This window comes from Lepeophtheirus salmonis, chromosome 1 (genome assembly GCF_016086655.4).
Source record: "Lepeophtheirus salmonis chromosome 1, UVic_Lsal_1.4, whole genome shotgun sequence".
Taxonomy (NCBI): Eukaryota; Metazoa; Arthropoda; class Copepoda; order Siphonostomatoida; family Caligidae; genus Lepeophtheirus; species Lepeophtheirus salmonis.
The window spans coordinates 25300152-25322205 of NC_052131.2; the positions used below are offsets into that span (position 1 = coordinate 25300152).

The following is a 22054-nucleotide window of genomic DNA, read 5'->3' on the forward strand; positions in this document are numbered from 1 at the left end:
ATTCATATTTCAATGGACCACCTGGTAAAGTAACAATTTATTTTGGGGTTTTCTCCACTTCTAGATTTTTGTTCAATATTGTTTTTATGTTGACATATCATATATTGATATATACCTTATACGCATATATTTTGTATATTTTCCCTTCCATTTCCCCTGGAATAAGGTTAGGGGGCTGGGGGAGTTGGGGGGGTTCTTGTTAGAAATAGATAAAATATGGACTTACTTGTGCATTTAAACAATTATTCAAAACAGAATTAGGGTATTTTCATATATATATATATAATTTTAATAGACATGTCCTAGAAATGAAATAAATTCAACTTTTAACATTGCTATTAAAATTATTATTATTTTTTGTTAAAAGACAATAAATAATGATAAATTGAATTTACTCAAGTTACGAGTACGCAACAATATGGAACATTATGTTCATTAAATATACAAAGAGACACTAAAAGTGTGTATGGATCACATCGTTAACTGGATTGAGTACACTGTATAAGTTTGCCCATACTCTATCTTTCTATCTCCTCCGACCTCATCCTCAGTTCACGGATCGACTCCCAGTCCCTTTCCTCCTACTCAAATAATATAGTTTTCACATCGCTTCATTTAGCAAAGTGATTTATTTTTTATTAAACGGTTTCGATAATTTAATTTACGCTGTCGTTGTCCCCAATTTTGAGATAGAACGAGAAAGTTTGACGTGCTTGCAAACTTATACCCACTTTATTGTATCTTGCGACATTTTGTCCGAAAAGAAAACGAATAAATTCCTAAAATCTGGTTCTAGACGTTACTCAAAACTTCTTAACTTTGGAAAGATTATTCTGTAACTGTTAGTAATTGCTCACAGCTTAATTAACAAGAGTTTATTCTATGGGGTTTACCTGAATGTAAGTAAAGAAGACTGTTAAGGAGTTATCCCATTCTCGTTGCCAAAAACACCAAGGAGTCACCGAATAAATGAGATTCACGGAATGGAGAGGAATGAGTTGGAGACGGGGAATTTATACGGACATCCAGTTTATTTTTTAAATGATAGAAAAAAAAAATAGAAAAACTAAAGGGGAGAAAAAAGGTTTGATGGAAGAACGTCAGAGGCGTCCGCAGGGGCTGGGCTGAAGCAGCTGTAGCCCTCCCTAAATTAATGAATTTTATCTTTTTACTAGAAAATGTAATTTTAATTTTTCAAAATCGTTAAACTTTTTGCGAATAACTATGGATTTTTGAAATTTTTTGTGAACAGCCGTGGATTTTTGGAAAAAAAATTAATTTTCTGTCAGTAGCTTTAGATTTTTGAAATTCTTCTCCAAAAAATTTAATACTTGTTATTATATTTTGAAATTTTTTGTGAACAACTATGAATTTTCGAAATTTTTTCCAAAAAATTTAATATTTGAAATTATTTTCCAAAATTTGAATTATTTATGAATAGATCTGAACTTTTCAACATTTAATTTTTTTTTTTCTCAAAATATTTAATATTGGAATTTTTTTTTATGAAAAATTTTAAAGATGCCCCCCAAAAAAAAAAAAAAAAATCCCGCGGGCGTTGGTCATTAATAATTAAATCCTTAGTTCATAGTATTTGAATCATAATTGTGTTCTAAAAAATTATAAAAGTTATTTTAAAACATAAATTCATAACTCTATTCCTCTACGAAGGGTATTTTTATTCTAAATTTTTATATCGAGGTTACGTGAATCTGAAACATAATTCAAATGCATAGTTTTTATTTAATTTATTTTTAAACCATCTTGTCCATTGAGAAATAAATACATAGATGTGAGAAGGGATTTTTATTGGCAGCAGTAGATAAAAAATTTATGTCTGCCACGTCGTTAACTTTATTGTATCACACAACCTTTCCCCCTGGAAAAAAAAAACAGAAACAAAAACAGAAATAATATGTTAGTTAGCCAAATAAGTTAATAATTACAAACTGCTAAATATATCTTATTACTCCCAGACTATCAGCGTCATAATATATTTTCACCATTTTTAAAAGGAATTATATATATTTCTTAATATTCAAATATACGTAGTATATTATTCTATACTGTATTATAATATTGCTTTGTAATATTCAATATTCTATTAAAAAAGTAGCTATAAAATTGTATTATTATATGATAGCCCAAATTTATTCATTTAAATAATAAAAATAAATATATAACTTGCGAAAAAATGTCATAGGGAAAATTGTAATACCGTATGCAGCACGTCGTTATCTTTATTGTATCTTTCCTTCAAAAAGAAACAGAAAAAGGCCCCAAATCATCTGTTAGTTAGCCAAACAAGTTAATCATAACAAATACTATAACTGTCATATTATTTCTTCAACGTTTTTGAAATAAATTACATATTATTAAAATCTATATAGTATTTTATTCGATACTGTATTATAATATTGCTTAGGAATATTTTATTAAAAGTGTAGTTAAGAGCAATTATTATATTATTTCTATGAAGAAATAGCTAAAATTTCTTCATATAAATAATACAATGGCCAATATATATATATTCTATAAAGAAGGGGATCAACAAGACATTGTATTCCTGTTCTTTTGGAAACGGAGCAAAAGTATAGAATAACTTTTGCCTTTACTGCATTTATGAAAAAGAATAAATCATGAAATAGCCATTACGTATTTATCAAGGGAGAAGTGGGAATCGATAGCTCACAACAAAATCCAAAGGGTATTTTTGTGTTAGCGAGATAACAACGTTGCAGGAATGGACTACAGCTCGATGAGGGGGTCATGTTCTTTTCAACGACAGCTAAAGGGAAGAAGTTGATTATTTAACTTTTTAATACGGGATCAGATTAGAATATACTTTCCACAGTTGGGATTATAGATCTCAATAGAGGAACTTCCTTTTCTATATTCGTATATAAATTGTAGTTATTTACTTTTACTAAAATGTTAAATTATTCTTCTGTTTACGTTTGCTCCAATTTGTACAAGGATGCGTCATCTGGACGTAGTTTCCATAGGTTTTCTAGAGATCCAGGTAAAGCATAGATTGAATCCTAACCCCAGATTCAATTTCAAGTTTCGTTTTCTTGAATAATAATATTCAATAGAGATTTGGGATGAATGGATAAAATATGTTCATCATAAGGACTTCACGCTGTCCTTTCATCATACAGTATGCTCTAATCACATCGCCAGAGGGCCATTGAAATCCCCAAAAATACACTACCAATCTTAAGAAAATTAAAATACAAAGTTTTTCCTATCAAATTTAATGTAATCTCTCATAAGATTGAGCAATATGGAAGACAAAGAAATCAAATTGATGCCAGACAAGGCAATTGAAATAAATAATAGATATCAAGGTCAATCCTAATGTCATGACTATCTGTTTGGGATTATTATAATTTTTTTTTAAATTTCGGATTTAGAAGAAATCAATAATTTTGTTTTTTACTGTTCTGTGAATTCTTCTCGTTCAATTTTGTGGAAAAACAAATACTTCAATTGTAACAATCTGTTATAGCAAAATAAGCGTGTTGAGCTCCTTGACGAATTACGGATCAGGCAATGATCCACCTGGCATTAGACGAACAAAGAAATTGTCTGAATAAATAGTTTATATCTGATATTTTTAAAATATTTAAGTTTTTCCAAGACTGGGATGCCGATTTTGAGGGGGGAAACATATAAGGGGGCTTATTCTACCCCAAAAACAAAATGTTTTTTGGAGCTCAAGGAGATTAAATAGGGGGTTTAGTTTAAAATAAAAAATGACTGGTGTCTTAAAAACAATTATACGAAATGAAATGTTTCTAAATTTATTTAAAATAAAAAAGTAATCGAGGGAAAAATAAAACAGTGAAAGTTACAATTTCTGTTGTTTTTTTGTTTTTTTTCAGGTGCAAAAAATTAGACTTTCTAATAAAATATTGGATCTTTAGATAATATATAATTTGTAGAAATTTGTTTAGAAACCATTTCGTATATAAATCTGACATATTAAAATGATATTTAACTGAATTATCTGTCATTTTCTAAATAATTTTATCAATTTTTTAATCTTCTTTCTCATCAAACAGCATTTCTCGAATTTTCAGATAAAATGCCACAAAAAATGCATGATAGACATAAAATCATAGACCTATACTTTACTTTAGAGAATATTCATTTTTCAGAATTTTTATTATATAATTATTACAATATTTCTAAAAATGAACCAGTGATCGAGGTTTATTTTTTTGACATTATTCTTCTTATCTTTTTTTGGAAGAATGGCTTTCCCCGAGTCCACAAGAAGATCTGGTTCTGGATACAGACTGTGATTAATGCTGGAGGCGAATAAATCAAGTGAGCTCTTTTTCAATATTCATAAATATAATTCCATCCAATTTTCAAGTAAATCCGCCAGAAAATGTGGCCTAAGTGAAAATTTTAAGATTTTTGAAAAATGTGCCAATTTGATCTTAACATGCTGTATTTTTATATCAAATATAAATAACTCGTATATATAAAATATAACTATCAAATATATGATAACAATAAAAGGTGTTGGTATTTCTTTTAGGAAAGTTATATCCACAAAAATACTAAACAGTAAAGACCTTAAATAGTATACCTACTAGTGATACATCTTGTACAGGTATTTCGAGTAATTTTTTATATCATATTTATGACAAGTAATATCAATTATTTTAGCATAGGCTCTTGATTGATTAAACTTATATTTTGAATTGGACTGTTCCCATTTTAAATTAAACCATGCTCATCTTGAATTGGCAAGGGTATGGTGCTCAGATTGGAAAAAAGATTGATGTCTACTGATGAAAATTGTGTGTATTTTTAGCATGTTAAAAAATGAAACTGAAAATCAACATGGGAACCCTGACAATTTGAATTTTATTTTGGAGGAGAGCTGCTTAACTGTCAAGACGTTTCATTAGATCCGCTACAATTAGAGCTCTGATAAGGGAGGACAAATGTTCAATCAGGTTTTGAGTGTATTAGGAAAAGAAGTTCACTTCTCAGAGTTATAAAATATTGGTATAATTTTTACTGCATTCATTTATACTTAAAACCTTAAAGAACATTCGTGTGTCCACATAAAAGACGGAGAGTAACAATGATTTATTGCGGAGTCCTTGTTGGACTAAGAGTAGAAAAGAGGATCGACATCGGATTAATTCTTTATATATTTCCTTCATCCCTCCCACCTTGTTACAGCTGATTGTAGCTGATCTAATTGAACCTCATGACACCTGAGCTGCTATCCTATAAAACATTCTTCAAATTGTCAGGGTTACCATGTTGAAATTCACTTTCTTTTTTTTACATATCAAAAATACGGAAGATTTTCATCACTAATCATCAATTTAATAAATATAGCTTGACATTTTCAGTCATTCTACTCAAAAAACTGTCCTCGACACCTGTTAGTGGGCTTCACTTGTAAAAACTGATTGCAAATTTAGTCAAAGTCGCCCCTGGCTATGAACAGTTAATTAGTGAAAAATCCTATTCAATTTATTTATAGATAAAACAATTCAATTTTGCGAAATGACGTCGATATTTTGGCACCTATACTTTCATATTACCAATTACATGATAGCAGAGGCATCAACAGGATTTTTTTTTTTTTTGGGGGAGCTTGATTCTTCGAATTTATTTGAAAAAAAATCCAAAAAATTTCTAAAATCCATAGCTATTCACAAAAAAATCAAATATTAAATTTTTTGGAAAAAAAATCCATTGCTATTCACAAAAAAAATTCAAACTTTACATTTTTTGGTAAAAAAAATCAATAGCTATTCACAAAAAAATAATTTTTTAGGAAAAAAACAAAACAAAAATTAATAGCTATTCACAGAAAATTATTATTATTATTATTATTTTTTTTTTTTTTTTTTTGCATATTTGGGCTCCTCCAGCCCTCCCCCTGCGGACACCCCTATTACACACATATTATTACGAAATCAAGGTGACTAGATAATTAATTGATCAAGTGATAAATGAAGGATCGGTTGAATTAAAAAGACGTGTTCCTTTAATTAATATATGAATGAGTAGACGGTTAATTTTTTTTATCTACAAAATTGTTTACCTAAAAACACAGTAAAATAATTTATTTCACTGTTAACTTTTATGTCAAACAAATATCATTCATAACTACTAAACAGGGAGTACCTTTGATATGATAATTTTACGTTAAAAGGTGGTAAAGTACAAAAAACTATTCATATCTTATCTCGGTAAAAAGGAAGAAAATGTATTATATAAATAGTTTGAATCCTCTGAGTCATTTCTAATATTTATTAATGAGACTAAAGCAACTACAACTGATAAGTTCCCTCAACAATAATCGGATTTATTTAATATAATATATAAATTGTGTATGTCAATCTTTTATAGCTTCTACGTTTTTTAGTTATAATCAGGGTTACAAAAAAATCATTTAATTAGCTGTCAATCTTCTTTGTATCATATTAGCATAATATGTAGTACTATTTAAAAAGAAAATTGATTCTCAGTTAGTACATGGACACAGGATCTGTAGGGAATACAATCGTATACCTATTTGGAAGAAAATGGTTCAAAAGAAACTCATAAAGACCTTAGAGTATCTAAGCATCTTTATATTTTTCCTATTCCTTCTGCATCCAGGACGTTTTTCCGTCGGTAATTACTCGACCATTCCAATGGAACGAATCGAGTCATCACTTCTAAAAACAAACTTCTTCTGGACAGAAAGTCCACGAGAAAACCCACTTTGTCCTCCACTTGATTTTGAAGCCCTCAAAAACTTTGATACCACCTATTTCCTCCATGATCCCAAATGGATCTCACTCAATGAATCCGCTATTGGTGATAAGCTAGGGGTTCTAAATGGTGGATCCTGGTCTCCAAAAACCTGCATTAGTCTCTACGAATCCGTCATCATCATTCCTTACAGGTAAACCCTAACTTTTGTAATATCAAAGACACTGGCAGTTATTATAGACTTCCTAAAGGGAAAGAGAGTCACATCTGTCCTCCTTCATCAAATATATCCACCCCTTCCTTCAAGCACAGAACATAAGCTATCGTCTGTTTGTCATAGAACAAGCACCTGAACTTCCCTTCAATAGAGGCATGCTCTTTAATATTGGTTTCCTTGAATCTTCAACTCCAGAGGAATTTCCTCTTCCTCAATGTGTTATTTTTCACGACGTGGATCTCATACCCATGGATGCCCGTAATATATATGGATGTTCCGATCAACCTCGGCATATGTCTTCAAACGTGGACTCCATGCGTTTCAATCTTCCAAATGAGGAATTATTTGGTGGAGCCGTATCCATTCCAGCATATATTTATCGAGAAGTGAATGGATTTTCAAATCGCTTCTATGGTAATCTTCAGATACATTGCACTCCATTTAAAATGTCTCACATATTCGATCAAATTCTAGGTTGGGGTGCAGAAGACGATGATTTCTATTTTCACCGTCTTAGAAAAAAATTTCCAATTATACGATTCCCTCCAGAAATATCTTCATATAGAATGCTCCCACATATACCAGCCATTCCAAATCCCAATCGGCATAAGCAATTCAAGGAAAAAATATTTATTGATGAGGATGGACTCAGTACAAGTGCGTATGAAATCATTCATTACGAAAAGGGACCACTTTTTACAAAATTGACTGTTGAAGTTTAAAAATTAAAATGATTCATTTATAGACAATAAAATCTTATTAATTTAATTTATTATTTGCTTAAAAAATATTCTCTCTTGAATCAACCATTAGATGTTAATTAAAATGTAAAATAAAAAACATATAATTCCATCTTAATTTACAGCCAATTTATAAAGATGGCAAACACATTCTGTACAAAAATGATCCCATTTGAGATTGGATTTGGAACAGCAGTCCCCTCCATCAAATCCACAACCAACATTGTTGTTCCCATCATCACAGTATCCATCACCAGCAAATTCCGGATGCTCACATCCGCCTTCCGATTCATGGCATTTGCATGTCTAAACATGAAAACATCATTAGAAATATAAGTATAGGTATGCATAATAAATACATAGAAACTTGAAAGTTTTAAATCGGATAAATAAAAGGTAGACATACATGACAAAACGTATCCCAATCCCCACGATCATTGTTACAACAATCCCCTCCATCAAAACCACAGGCCTCATTATTGTTCTCATCGTCACAGTATCCATCCCCGTTAAATGATGGTATATCACAATGAGAAGACACCGAACCAGAATCGTTGGAAAGAACTGTAAGCATTATTCGAGGATTATTAATTTGTTATCGCTTAATATTTGTAAACATTAGTAAAGTTACCCTCCAAGCAATGTTCCTTCCCAGATTTGGTAATGCTAAAGTAATGGTTCTTGAAATCATCCTGACTGCAGGAGGACCAAGTATCTGGAGTTTTGCCATAATCCATGATCCCAGTACATTTATTTCCAGAATGAACTTTATCAAAGTCATGACTCATACCCATATTATGCCCCATTTCATGGGCTACCACCTTTGCTGTCTCAGCCTCAGTTGTTCTCCACTCATTAATTGAAACTTGATATCCATTTGTATCACAGAGACCACCAACGTAGGCAATTCCAACTGTTCCGTACAAGTTGGAATCGGCACATAGGAACACATACAAATCCGTCTCAGTATCTCCTTGAGCATATTTTTCAACTGTGGTTATGGAATCTTCTGCTGTCCACTCATTGTCGTGATATTTCTTGGGGAATCCAATGACATCTATCTCAATCTTTGTGGGAAGTGTGGGATCATATAAAAATGTTTGGGTGTGAGTCATGACTCCAGAAATCCATTCAAGTGTTTCTGTCTCTTTTGCTTCCAGGCTCTCGTCATATCCAATCTTAACCGTCATTTTATGAAGAGATGGGATTACACAATCATTCATACCGGAACATTGATATGAAGCCATTAGAGCACTCTTTTCAATTGTTTGAACAATTATCTCTTTACAAGTAATTTGGGTTTCATTTAGAGCATATTCACGATTAGCATTTGCCTTCCATGGGGAAGGGATGACCTGATATATTTCAGAGGAAGAACCATTGAGCAAGTACTGAGCCGTCAATCGTCTTGATACGAGTGTGATTTGAACTTTAGACTCTCCTGGACATCCAGTCACTCCAATGGCAACACTGGATTCTGACTCAACACTTCCAAGATAATGACAGAGCATCTTATTTGAATAATTACCGTTTCGTGATTGAATCATTCTTAGATGTAAGGGATCAAAGTGTTTCAAGGAAACTTCTTTGAAATCCCCATTTCCTAAATGGAAGGAAAATTGGGGAGAAATGGGAGTGCCGGAATAGAGGAACCGAGATTGGATTGGAAGAGGAAATCTAGGTAGTCGAGGCATTTTTGGTCTTCGAAACACTTGTGTTTTTCGAGGGAGCCCAGTGGTGCCAATCCAAAAGAGGCAGAGGACTAATAAAATAATTTCTTTCAAAGAACTCATGATTGATCCAAGGGAAAGAATGGATTCATTGGATTTGAGTTAGCTGTCAAGGATATTTATAGTATCAGTATGAAGTTGATTAAACATGATACAAGTGTCTAATGAGTCCATCATACAAAGTGATTGTCAATATTTTTTTTTGTTTGATGTTGTTTTTCTGCATTAGAAGAATGTTTGAGGAAGATTCGATTAGATAAAAGTGTATTAATTGTTATGTATTCCACAAGATGTAAATATAATTAAGAGTATAATTTGTTAATATTTTCAAGTTGAAACGGTCCCATAATTTTTTTAAACTGTTTATATTCAATTTAAGAAAGCAAGTTTAGTTGAAACATGTTTTTAGTGGTTCATTCTTTTTGGGGTGTCCTAGTAAATATTATCAATTTTATTATCATCCTCAAGTTGTTGCATTTATTTCATGGTTGTATCTCGCTTCCTCTCCTCCGAATTAAAACAGGGGGAAAAGTCACAAAATCAGTTAGTAGTTTAATTTCTATGTATTCAATTTCACAAAACTTAGATGCCCATATCTTTGGCTTAATTAAACCAGTGGCTGTATTGGCAAGAAATTATCCTGAATCCAGGATTCACCTTTTTTCTGTTCATTCTTCAATAATCTGTTTTAAGTGTGTTACTCCACTAAGTTGCCATATCCAGTTTTCACATTTAGAATTGTTACTAATAGAAAACCTGCTGGGTCTCTTTTTAGTTCCCTTACCTGGCCTCTTAGTAAAAGTTTGGCTATATTTGAGTTCTGGGGCATCTGTATGTAAAGCCCTAGTCATAATATATAAGACTTAATAATTTAAATTTATATTTCCTGAAATTGAATTAATCCACCGATAAGAGGATATATATATGTAAATATCAATGTTTATCATTACTAAAGGGGAAACATTGTTCTGGTGCGTCTGTAGACTTTTTTTTGGGCCTTGGTTTTTATGATTTACTTGAAAAATAATCCAAAAGTTAAAATTTTTTGAAAAAAAATTTAAATAATCCAAAGTTATTCAAAAAAAGTTCAAATATTTAATTTTTGCTCTGCAGCATAACGAAAAAAAATCTGGTAAAAAGCAAAAATTCCTTAACTTGGAGGGGGACTACGGCACCTCCAGCCCATCCCCTGTTGTTATAACATCAAATTTTCAACTGATTTGGGATCTCCTACATTTTGATTTCAAATCAACCTTTATAAGCTATTACTGATGTCAAATCATCATCAATTTAAAAAAAAAAGATCAGAAAACTCATTTTATAAATTCAAGTCTGTTTTTTATCTACTTTTACTATTAATAAAATCTTGAATTAAATAACTCAACCTTTGTATAAAGGTTCTCCTTTAAGTTTTTTCTTTTTTTTTTAATCAGGTGCTTTATTGATTTGCATTACGCTCCCGATATCCTCAACATTTTTTCTGAATTTCTATTTTTCAACAGGGTCTCCCTGTAACTCTAATACCTTCTCCAAGCGATGATCCCATGTCTGTAATCCATCCAAATAGTACTTGGTGTTTGTCTCTGAATAATAATTGTTCACAAAGATGATTGCCTCTTCATTTAACAAAAATCTTTGTAGTCTATTGTTTGGGGTGTATAATTTTGTATCCAAGTTTACTCTACAGTAATTAATCGGGGCCAAAAATCGAATTTATTGCCCCTAAATTGCACCAATAAAGTGATACCCGATTTGGTCCATCTTAATCAAAACACTGCCATCAACTCATTCAAACGACAATTACAAAACAACTGCCCGTCCAAAATGGCAAATATTTTGGTGAGTAACTGTCAACAGACACAAGATAGATGTTAATAGATTTCATTTACGAGTGCTGCCATCTTCATGTTGATGTGGGAAACTTTTCAGAGGAATTTCGTATATTTTTTAAATCTAAAGTAAAAAATTGGAAACTGTAGCATACTATTATTTTAAAGAGGTTTTTTTGCAACTAAAAGGTTATGTCTAGAGCATAAAGCCCTTATAACTGTAAATAGAATATAAACTTTAGTTCAGAGGCACTTAAATCTGATGAGAAGTGGAGGAACCAAAAAAATTGAATTACATTGTTTAGTTACATATATTGAAATTTTATTTGTTAGGCCCTCCTAAACATAACTTCCCTAGTGATAAATAATCTGAGACCAATCTTATCGGGGCCACCAAAAATTGCAGATTTTGATGAAATATTTAGCAATTAAAAAAAAAGAATGGATATGTAGAAAATTACACTCTTACCTATTGAATACACAATTTCATATTCCAGTTATTAACAAATGTGTTACATTTAATAGAATGTACACAGTAATTGATAATTGTACGCACAAAATCAGATCCATAATTTTTAGGGATGTACCACCGACACCAAATTTTCAGCCTATTCCGATACCATCTTTGCGGATAACTCCAATACTAATTCATTATTATGTACAAAGGAATTTGATAAACAAATAAAAAAAAATGTTAACTTTTTAATGTTTAACTTTTTATTAATTACGGATAGGAAAAAAATACATAAATTTTATCAATCATAATAAGCTGTTAATAAATTTAAATTTAAAAAGTTAATTACTCTTCTTGCTGAGGAGTCAATTTATCTCTGGCCCACTCTTATAAAGGAATTTGATCCTTCGTTATATATTTAAAGTGAGCCTCTTCACCCATCGGCCTCTCATCTAATTTCAACTGCCTCACTGATAAAAAAGAAATAATTGCGACAATGACAATAGGATATTTTCTATTATTTTAGTGGTTGGGCCCACATGAGATCAAATGACCTGAAACTGTCTCCAATTCCTAACTGAGTTTTATTTGATTGCCATGGAATTGAAATATGTATAAACCAGTGCTCGAGTCACGACTCGTGTCTTTTTTAATGAACCCTGGATGGAGAGTCTTTTCAACAATAAATCCTCAAAGATGGAATTCGTGAAGCTATTGAGGGCATACAACAGCCACTTTGCGATTTGGGGATGGAAATTTTCATAAAAAGGATACAGTCCTGTAAGCGTAGCTGTGGCAGCCATATAGCTGATATTATTTTCCATTATTAATGGCATACCTTTCTCTTTACATTGAAATAAACATCCGATCATTTACCTTAAAAAATATCCTTTTTCTTTGAATTTCAAAATAACACCTCCTATTGGAAAATCTTTTATTAACATCTAAATCTTATGTAATCCCTTTTTTAAGTTCATAAAAGTAGAATTAGCTGCTTCATATCATACAAAACTCATTGACTCAACTTACGAAAACTTGAAAAGAAAATACACTATCTAATGTATCCGTATCTCCTTCCCTCTGGTTCTCTTATTTATTGTATTTTCTTGTATATACATATATTTGTAAAGTTCTGTTTTACTTCGTTATAACTGATAATACATAATTTCCTTTTTTATCATGTGGGACGGACAGCCTGTAGAAATATTAGCGGAATGAGTGTTGTTTCAATCTATATGAAAGATTCCAAAGTTTTCTAGGAAATACAGTCAGCGGCTATCATGGGTTTGAGTAGTCAGGAACGTGCGTTTACCCTCGAAATAAATATTGTCATACAATAGTTTGAAAGAATATTTTATACAATTAAATTAATTGCAATTTAGCTATAAGTTTTTATTGATGCGATTTATGAAAACCAATTAATTGCTTCAATTTCTAAATACAGAAAACATTTTTTTCAAATCACTTACAAAATTTGACATTTGCAAAATTCATTGAACGTGGAAAACTCCTCAGATAATTGTGCTAAAGATGAAAAGTAGTGCTGTTGATCGAATCAGGTAATTGGAACAAAATTTATTACGGATACTCCAACATTTTTATGTATTTTTGCAAAATTGCCAAAAACTAATTACTCAATAAATAATCATCAATAATAATATTATAAGATATGTTTCCAATTAAAATTTGCACTTTTTTATATGAAATACTTATCCCTCTAAAAATTTTCAATGAAAAGTAATTTAAAGAGAAAGAAAAAAAAAATCAATGGGTATTTCAATACCGAAGTTCGCTGAATGTGCAATGGGAGATGTCATCTATCTGAAATGACTTTCAAAAAGGTGCAAAATAAAACTTTAGATGTGTGGTATCATTAAAGAATGAACAATTACCTTCAAAACAAAACAAACTTGACCTCTCTAGCTTACGTAGAAGTCGAGACAAAGACACTTAAACGGGATCGACGAATTTCCATTCGCGCACTCCAAACATTTCAGCATGTCCAAAACGTTGGAGAAGATAGAGGCTCTGACAAAAAGGCCAAACTGGATCCGGAGGAATTAAAGAAAACAGCCAAGGCCATTCCCTTTAAGTCCATGAGTTCCAATGCAGGAGATCTCGGGGTTTCACACTAAACTGTCTAGAGAGCTACCAAAAAGTGGGTAAAAGAGTGTGTGTACGGCAACTTCGTATAAGGACATTTTGTATAACAACAATTTCGTATAAATTTATGGGGAATCGGGGTGGGATGCACCGCTAATACTGTAAGAAACTACTAAGAGCCTCTCACAACACCCCAATTATACCCCGAATGTTTTTATTTTTCAAAGCTGTTATCATTATTCTTGGAAAGATGACATATAGGTATCAAGTAATCACTAGTGAGTGAAATACTAAAAATAACAATGAGTATTTGTTGTGAAGTTATAAGTGTGTGGCCTACATGGACTTGAGTATAATTAAGGGTCGATATTAGAGTAATTCCGTTCGATATCATTCCCTGATACAGAATGGAGTTTGTATTTATTTCCTTAATCTAATAGCAACTCGCAGCTAATTTAACGAGAGCTAAGCTGCTCTCCTCTCAAACATTATTAAAATTGTTGGGCTACCCATGTTAACACTAGAACAACGAAGGTATCATTTTTGATACCCATTTGGGATTCAATTAAATATTGTGAGAAACTTCTTGATTGTATTTGTTTATAAGTTCATGAATTCTCCTAATTCATTTTATTAATCACAAAAAACTAAATTATAAATTAAAATTAGTATTCGTTTCGTTGGTACAGTGAACACTACCTAGACAGATGTGGGTATCATATTTGATACCCAATCATTTCAAATAACATGTCAAGCCTGTTTGAACAGGCTGAAGCAAGCTCAAACATGAATAAACTTCTCTAGATAGGAATCGTGTACATTTCTAGTATAAATATAAACGTAGATTTTTCTGAACTATCCATTCTGCTTCCACCTTTTATTGTGCAAGGATGTCCAAGAAAAATTATCCATTGAAGAAATAAGACATTATCTTGAGTGCACATCGTACTCCGATTCAGAAGGTGAGGATTTCAAATTGAAAAAAGATGAAGAATATGTCCATTATCATTTGCAAAACGTAACATCATTACAGATAAAACATTATCAGCTTTTGAACTCTTGATCGATAATTATATTATTAATCACATTGTAAAATGTACAATAATTGAGGCTCGTTCAAAACTTAAGAATAATGTATGGACAACCAGCAAACGAGAAATACTCCAACTGATTGCAATAATGTATGCGAGAGGAATCTTAGAGTCATTTGGTCAAGAAAATTGGGGATCAATCTCTTTAGGAATACTATCCCTCGCGACAGATATAAGGAATTATTGAGATATATTCGCTTTGATATTTGTTCCACAAGATCACAAAGACTTCAAAACGACAAGTTTGCCTTGATTTCAATGGTATGGGATCGATTTGTCGAAAATTGTAAGTCATCATACAGGCCAAGTGAAAAGATTATTATTGATGAGCAACTATTCCCAACAAAAGCTAGATATCCATTTACCCGATATATGGCTAAAAAACCTGATAAATTTGGTATAAAATTTTGGTTAGGAGTGGATGCATCGTCCAAATACTTGGTAAATGGATTTCCTTACTTGGGAAAAGATTCTCAAAGACCAGCGAATAAATCTTTATCAGAATATGTCGTAATGAAGCTAATGGAACCATATTTGGGTAAAGGAAGGAATGTTACAACAGATAATTTCTTTACGTCATTGTCTCTTGGGAAATGAACTTCAGAAAAATAGGACGACTATTTTAGGAACTATGAATCGTGCTCGCAAAGAAATACCTCCTGAACTAAAAGCTACCAAACAAGCACTATTTTGAAGCTTAATCTTTGTAAATAGTGGCAAAAACATTGACTTCTTATCAAGGGAAAAAAAAAAAAATGTTTTAATTTTGAGCTCTGTTCACAAAAGTGTTAAAGTTTTAGATGTACGAAAAAGGTTACCAGAATCAATCCAGTATTATAATGAAACTAAATATGGGATTGATATTCTAGATCAAATGGCAAGACTTTATTCCACCAAAATGTCCTCTCGCCGATGGCCTTTACAAGTTTTTTATAATATTTTGGATTTTGCTGGTATAAATTCTGTTATCTTGTACAGAGAAGTGACTGGTAAGAAAATAACTCGTCGCCAGTTTTTGAATAATAATTTGATTACCGAACTTATTGGTGAAGATGATGAATCAAAGGAGGATATAGAAGAAAATAATCACTTATTTCAATCACAATCAAACTGTTCAACTAAAAATTGAAGCTGGAGTACAGTCAATTGTACAAGAAAATCACGGCGCTTAGCAAGCAAAACTTGTTGTAAATGTAAGAGATTCGTATGCAAGCCTTGTATTGGTACTGAAAAAACAATTGTAACTTGTAAAAAATGCTAATTTCTTTATATTTGTTATGATAAAAATTAGGTTAATTATTTTAAATAAATAATAAATCTTCGGAGAAAATAAAAATTAACACATTACTTTTAATTTTATCAACCAATAACAGTTACAAATGTTAAAAAATAAATGGGTATCATTTTTGATATCCACCGTCGTTTAAGAGGGGGTCGTTACTATCCGTCGTTCTTGTATTAATGTTCCGTTATTTTTTTTTTTACATACCGGTGTTTCATATAAAAATATTTTATGTCTAGCGAAATCCTCAAGTGTGTGCAAATCCCCTCTGCAAGGAAAAAGTTTTTCAATAAAACCCACGAGTAAAAATTATACTTACTCATGAGTAATAAATTACTAGATTATATATAGTATAGTAATTCATGATTTTCATTTACGAATAAATTTTGTGCAGTTCAGTGTAACGAAATTACACCCATAATAAATCTTATGTATACAAAAAAAAAGTGTGTTCAGAACAATTCTAACAGAATTGCCCTCAATATTTAATACTCCAAAACATAGAATTATTAGAATGTACGAGTACATTTATATATTTTTTTAAATACACAGGAACAATACACAATTAATTATATGAGGAAATTGATTCGAAGAACAAGTTAGAAACTAATAATAAATTAATAATAGTAACACTACTAAGACAAGCTTTAGTCAATGTTAACACACGGAGTAACGGATGAAGAGGTCGTAGTCATAGGAAGTCCAAGTAATTTTTTAACGCCTTGTTCAGGTACAACATCCCCTGGCAGCACCGCCTTGGCCATCTCAGCTAAATTACTTCTTATTTTAGATGCTAGAATTTGCTCTTTCTCTGAGGGTTTGGGCATTTGTCCATAATGTGGTGGTGGATTAGAGCTCAGCCTTTCTCGCTGAACCTCCGTGAGTTCTTTAATTAGAGCTGCATTTTTACGCAATATATCCACCGGGTTCTCTTCCTTATCTCCTTCCTCTTCCTCATTATCCTGGTTATTAGAATCTGATGGAGCCTCTTCCCCTTCCTGATCCTCTCCTTTGACTTCATATTCTTTTTTGAGACTATCCAGGAAGTTTTTGTCTATGCCACCTTCCTTTTCCAAAGATTTAAGAGACTCTAAATCAAAGTTGGGATCCACCTTTGCAAATACTTTGTCAAGAAGATCCTCTTCCTTTCTAAGATTTTTTTGTTCTTCAATATATTTGGAAGTTTTTCGATGTTCATTCCCTGTAAGAATATCCAGCAAATGATCAACAATAAACATGGCATAATCACAATCACGACCAAAGTTCATGATACTCTCTGCATATTTCACTCCAACATCGTCTCCATATGTTGAATACACCAACTCAGTTTCATCCTGAGTCAAGTTGGCGAATGTTGAATCATAGCTTGGACCATGAGAACTAAATGCCCCGTAGTAGAGGGGATACACTGCCTTAGCAGCATTATTTCTATCTTCCTTGAATCCCTGAATGGAACCTGTACCCTGTTTTACTTTACCAATGAGGGAGCCTAGCAACACAGGCCTCTCATTATTTGTACCAGGAATGACGCCATCCCCTCCTGTAAGGAAACTTAATGAAGTGGTTCCATCAGGATTTTGCCTCAAGAATCCTAACTCCGTTTTTTTCTTTTTCGCTTTATCTGCGGCTTCATTGGCTTTTTCTTTTGCAAAAGCAAGGATTTCTTCAGGAGATAGGTCATCAGGGATGGCTTCAAATCTTCCAATGGGTTTTTTCACTTTTTCGCGAATATCTTGAATGGCTATTTGAATATCATCATTGGAAGCAACAGAGTCGGGATTTGTATCCATTGCACTATCCAAATCAAAACCAAGCTCCTTTTCTCCAAGTTCATTCATAAAAGACAAATGCTCACGCAGAGGCCGAAGTTTCTCTGGTGTAAAGACGCGTTGTCCTAGAGCGAGGAGTTTCTTAGCTGCCTTGTAGTAAACAGTTCCTTGAGTATTGTAGACCATTGCATTGTTGCACATGAGTTCAAAGTCACTTTTAAATGCCTCCATAGTGAGATAGTCTCCATTGTCTAATTTGGAACGCATGGTGGTAAAGTCCATTGGCTCCTTGATGATGGTGGAGTATCCTGGAGCAAATGCATCAGTTACAGGCATGGAAAAGAAGTTGTCTACATCCCGCTTTTGCAAAAGAGGTAATAAATAGTCAAGGAGCCTTTTGATGGGACTCTCTTCCGAGACTTCAGACTCGTTTTCCTCTTCCATTTCTACGTCCTCGGCAGGATTGGGCTCCAAGTCCTCACGCTTACTCCTCTTTTCTCGATGATGATGTCGACGCTTCTTGTCCTTCTTCTTCTTTTTCTTCTTATGCGGCATGCTTTCCAGGGTTTCAGGAGTAGATCCTCCAACCTTGAGGATCAGCTTCAAACCCTTTCCACCACGAATCTCTGAACAGTCCATTCCACCGTCTTCGTCACGTCTATGATGCTTTTTATGTTTGTTTTTACCCATTTCTGCGAAATGGAGAGAAAGTTATGTTGGCGTCACAAACCCAAATTTCATCCATTCCGGCCCCCAATCACACTTCTCTTCTTCCTTTAGTCTGTTTGGCTACATTTTCTCATTACATCCACTCTACATGGAATAGCTCAATACAAACACGCAACCTCTTATTTATATCCAAATAACTCTCTCATAAATCCCAACTTTACTCATTAGTCAATCATCTCAACAACAACAAAAATATTCATCAAGTCCACTTCATCCATAGGACGAATAGCATTCAAATCCTAGCTATCCATACATTGCTCAAAGACGAATAATTCGTTCCAAAAAAGAAGAAGTTGTGTGATTTAATCACGTACCTTCATATTTTTGTAGGCTGTGAAGTCTCAACAATAATATTTTGTTACATAGTAACTGCTGTTGTACCTTTTTTCTCTTTTAGGGTCCTTTGTTGTGACTTTTGATACAATCTGTGCTTTTTCTAAGGCACTGGATACAATATGGATCTAAAATGTGTATGTCCTGCCATCTAGCATTTTTTCGAATAAAAAAAAATAACCTCCAAAAATACGCATTTATGTTTCTAGCTCCTATTAACAATTTTGAGAAATATTAGATTGTTAATTATAATTAATTAATAGCTTAAGTAATAACTATTCAATTGCTAGGTATCTTATTTAAATGAATTAAAAATTTATTCAAGCTTGATTAATTAATTTAATAGAATACTTCTTAGTCATGGACAAAATTTATGAATTTATTTGAGTTTCATATATATGAGAAAGGCTTTAAAATTCAGGGTAGATCTACCACATGGTATATTTACATAATATCAAATCTTTGAACAAAATAAAATCACTGATGAAACTCTCTACAGGATGTTTAAACGTAGCAGGTCTATTCTTCTCAAATACTAAATGACCCAACCAGGCGAAGAAATATCCTTGAAGAATGATTCCACATAAAATATACTTAAAAGAGTACTTGATTTTCCTGTAGTCCCAAATTACTTTTAAAATTGAGCTCCAAAAGTTGAAAGTAGCAATGAAATGGAGGAGCTTCGTTGAGCTTCTTGAATGTTCGCAAAGATAGTAGGAGTAGAAGTCTTTGTCAGGATTTACATGTCCACAGTGGATAGGCACATTGTGAAGAGAAAATGATATTTTAAATCCATGGAGTAATATAGATATGATAATTGCGGCAAGAGTACTTCGTCCAATGTGTCTCAGAAAGTAACTTAACCACATTTTACTCCTCAGGATAAGGAATTTAATGTACACAATCCTTCCAGCGTCTTTATTTCTTTCTTGAAAGGAGAATATAGTAAATAAGAAAGTGTCACTCACGACGGCGTTCCTTGGAGTCAGAAAATATTGAAAAACAAACTTGGTAAACAACAGGTTAAACTCAAATATGAAACAAGAAGACCACTTCGATCACCACTATCGAAGGTCGAATTATTAAGTGGAACTCTATACGCTCATATTAAAATAAATTGATTAATTTTTTTTACAAAATCTGATAACAAGATGGTAACATTATATTTTCTAGAACAAAATGCGGAAATATGGGTAATATAATATAAGAAAATACCTATTTGTGAGCGGAAATCTACGACACACTTTATATATAAAAGAGCCAGTAAAATGGATTTTATAATACTTTAGAAAGAGTATTTGATCAAAGGATAAAAAATTACTTTAAAAGTAGGAATTCAAAAGAGATTTAAAATGATTTTTGTATCATTTGTATTATTTTTAGTTATATGCTGAGACACCAAGTTTTTGAAATGCAGACTCCACCTGATTTCCAGCCAATGGAGGATATAAAAGAGAATTTCTGTTGTCAAGAGGAGGACCGTAGTAAGGATTAAAGGGAGGAGGAGGAGGATTGGAAGTATAAACAGGAGGAGAATCACATCGCCGATAGTTTTTCATCCGCTCTTTAGCATCAAGGACGATTCGGGTTGTATGGACAGAACCTTCATAAGGTAATTCATGAAGATTCTCTGCGCCATCAGGAACATCGGGAAGTGCGTGCGCAAGCTGTTTTTTGGAAGCTAAAATGATTTGGGATTTTTCATTGGACTCGAGAAGTCCTTCAAAAAGCCGAACCAATCCTTTTTTAGTTAGCATTAACTTGATAGCTTCATTCTCTTTGGTAAGAGTAGACACGGATTTCTTTTGTATTTCTGTTTCTGCTTCCTGAACCTTGAGCTTTTCAGATAAGTCTGTTATATCCGAAGAAGAGCTTTTCTTACTTCCAGACTTCTTCTTAAGTTCCTTTTTAATTTTGTGCTCCTTGGCCTCGATCTCCCCCAACTTTTCGCGTCTTTCTTCGACATTACGATCATTATCAAGAATTGTTTCGAACACTTTACGGAACTCGGACCACATCTCTATTTGTTCTCTATATCAAAAAAAAAAAATAGATTAAAAAACTAATGATGTTTTGATCCGTTAGTAATAACTAATATTAATATAAAAATTAGAATACCTTTGAACCTCAAGTTGCAGAGCAGCAATTTCTGCAATACCTGAGAAAACGTCACCAAGAGCACCATACTCTTCTTTGGAAGCCCATTTCTCCAAATCCTTGAGAGATTTCGCATAGCTCCCAGATAATGTCTTTGAATCTCCGACCACATCCTTAAGTTGCGCCAAGATCATATGCAGATGCTTATGGTTTGAACATTTGGAATATAATTTAACACCCGATCGTTTAAGAGCTCGTCCAATGCCGGGCTTCGTATCTGGAGTTGAACCACTGCTGCTATCCATTCTTGAGTCGATTCTAGTCTTTGTTCATAGAGTTTAACTCTGCTACGAACTCTTTTTTAACAATAGTCAATAACAAAAAAGAAAAAAAAAGCTTGCAGAAACTAAAAAGCACTGCCGGAGTTTTGTTTCCAGGCAAGGCTGAAAATAATAAAGTTTAAACATTTTATGTACTCTCTATCCCAACAACGACAACCACCTAGCTCCCCTTCCCGGCTTGCTCTCATTTTATAGCTTATTCTTGACTACTACTACTTGTAGTCCGTCCGCCGTCAGGTCTCTAACGGACATTATTCGATTTGCACTGTATTTCTTGTCCTCCACGCTAAATTTGATTCCTTCCACTGTCCAGTTATCTCAAATTTCCATTTTAACTATTTTTTTTAAATCGTATTAAAGGCTGATTTCAATCATAATGAGATACAACATTTAATTAATTGATAATGATTTAATTTCTACTCTCCTTTTTTACGTATGTTTAAATGACCTAAATAATTTAATGTAGTTTAATCCTTCTTAAAATATGTAAAATGATATTGGAATAAAATTTGTTTAATCATAAGATCCCTATAATTTTTGCATAAATTTCTGCATTTAGAAGTTAAAATACTATGATGAATCGACTGAGTACGAATGT

At 32.5% G+C, this 22054-nt stretch overlaps 4 protein-coding genes and 1 long non-coding RNA gene across 6 annotated transcripts; 2 read left to right on the forward strand and 3 right to left on the reverse strand.

Moving 5' to 3' along the window:
- The first annotated feature begins 6319 nt into the window (after positions 1 to 6319).
- Positions 6320 to 7823, forward strand: LOC121122571 (beta-1,4-galactosyltransferase 1). 2 transcript variants are annotated; one of them, XM_040717609.2, is made up of 3 exons: positions 6326 to 6934; positions 6993 to 7372; positions 7433 to 7823. In XM_040717609.2, the coding sequence occupies exons 1-3, from the start codon at positions 6570 to 6572 to the stop codon at positions 7678 to 7680; spliced, it is 993 nt and encodes a 330-aa protein (XP_040573543.1). In that variant the 5' UTR covers positions 6326 to 6569; the 3' UTR covers positions 7681 to 7823. The 2 variants fall into 2 exon arrangements, with proteins under 2 accessions (XP_040573536.1, XP_040573543.1); XM_040717602.2 differs by having other exon boundaries at positions 6320 to 6934; positions 6993 to 7823.
- LOC121122561 (zinc metalloproteinase/disintegrin) lies at positions 7810 to 10406 on the reverse strand. The gene is made up of 3 exons (XM_040717591.2): positions 8330 to 10406; positions 8105 to 8262; positions 7810 to 8004 (listed from the first exon to the last, which is right to left on the reverse strand). The coding sequence occupies exons 1-3, from the start codon at positions 9489 to 9491 to the stop codon at positions 7813 to 7815; spliced, it is 1512 nt and encodes a 503-aa protein (XP_040573525.1). The 5' UTR covers positions 9492 to 10406; the 3' UTR covers positions 7810 to 7812.
- A 4165-nt stretch (positions 10407 to 14571) lies between these two features.
- On the forward strand, positions 14572 to 16252 carry LOC139905935 (uncharacterized). Its single transcript, XR_011781093.1, has 2 exons — positions 14572 to 14776; positions 14848 to 16252. It is a non-coding gene; the product is annotated as an uncharacterized lncRNA (long non-coding RNA).
- A 436-nt stretch (positions 16253 to 16688) lies between these two features.
- Brd7-9 (Bromodomain containing 7/9) lies at positions 16689 to 18744 on the reverse strand. Its single transcript, XM_040717578.2, has one exon. The coding sequence runs from the start codon at positions 18644 to 18646 to the stop codon at positions 16835 to 16837; it is 1812 nt and encodes a 603-aa protein (XP_040573512.1). The 5' UTR covers positions 18647 to 18744; the 3' UTR covers positions 16689 to 16834.
- Positions 18745 to 19383: 639 nt separating this feature from the next.
- Positions 19384 to 21758, reverse strand: LOC121122543 (uncharacterized). Its single transcript, XM_040717566.2, has 2 exons — positions 21137 to 21758; positions 19384 to 21049 (listed from the first exon to the last, which is right to left on the reverse strand). Exons 1-2 carry the CDS (start codon positions 21418 to 21420, stop codon positions 20398 to 20400), a joined length of 936 nt encoding a protein of 311 aa, XP_040573500.1. The 5' UTR covers positions 21421 to 21758; the 3' UTR covers positions 19384 to 20397.
- Positions 21759 to 22054: the final 296 nt, after the last annotated feature.

What these genes read in the sequence shown, in the direction of transcription:
- LOC121122571 (XM_040717602.2), top strand. Translation starts at nt 6,570, where the DNA reads ATGGTTCAAAAGAAACTCATAAAGACCTTAGAGTATCTAAGCATCTTT. An exon ending in GTCATCATCATTCCTTACAG is followed by an intron (nt 6,935 to 6,992) that starts GTAAACCCTAAC and finishes GACTTCCTAAAG; the next exon opens with GGAAAGAGAGTCACATCTGT.
- LOC121122561 (XM_040717591.2), bottom strand. Translation starts at nt 9,491, where the DNA reads ATGAGTTCTTTGAAAGAAATTATTTTATTAGTCCTCTGCCTCTTTTGG. An exon ending in GAAGGAACATTGCTTGGAGG is followed by an intron (nt 8,263 to 8,329) that starts GTAACTTTACTA and finishes TAATGCTTACAG; the next exon opens with TTCTTTCCAACGATTCTGGT. An exon ending in ATTGGGATACGTTTTGTCAT is followed by an intron (nt 8,005 to 8,104) that starts GTATGTCTACCT and finishes TTTCATGTTTAG; the next exon opens with ACATGCAAATGCCATGAATC.
- Brd7-9 (XM_040717578.2), bottom strand. Translation starts at nt 18,646, where the DNA reads ATGGGTAAAAACAAACATAAAAAGCATCATAGACGTGACGAAGACGGT.
- LOC121122543 (XM_040717566.2), bottom strand. Translation starts at nt 21,420, where the DNA reads ATGGATAGCAGCAGTGGTTCAACTCCAGATACGAAGCCCGGCATTGGA. An exon ending in CTGCAACTTGAGGTTCAAAG is followed by an intron (nt 21,050 to 21,136) that starts GTATTCTAATTT and finishes TTTTTGATATAG; the next exon opens with AGAACAAATAGAGATGTGGT.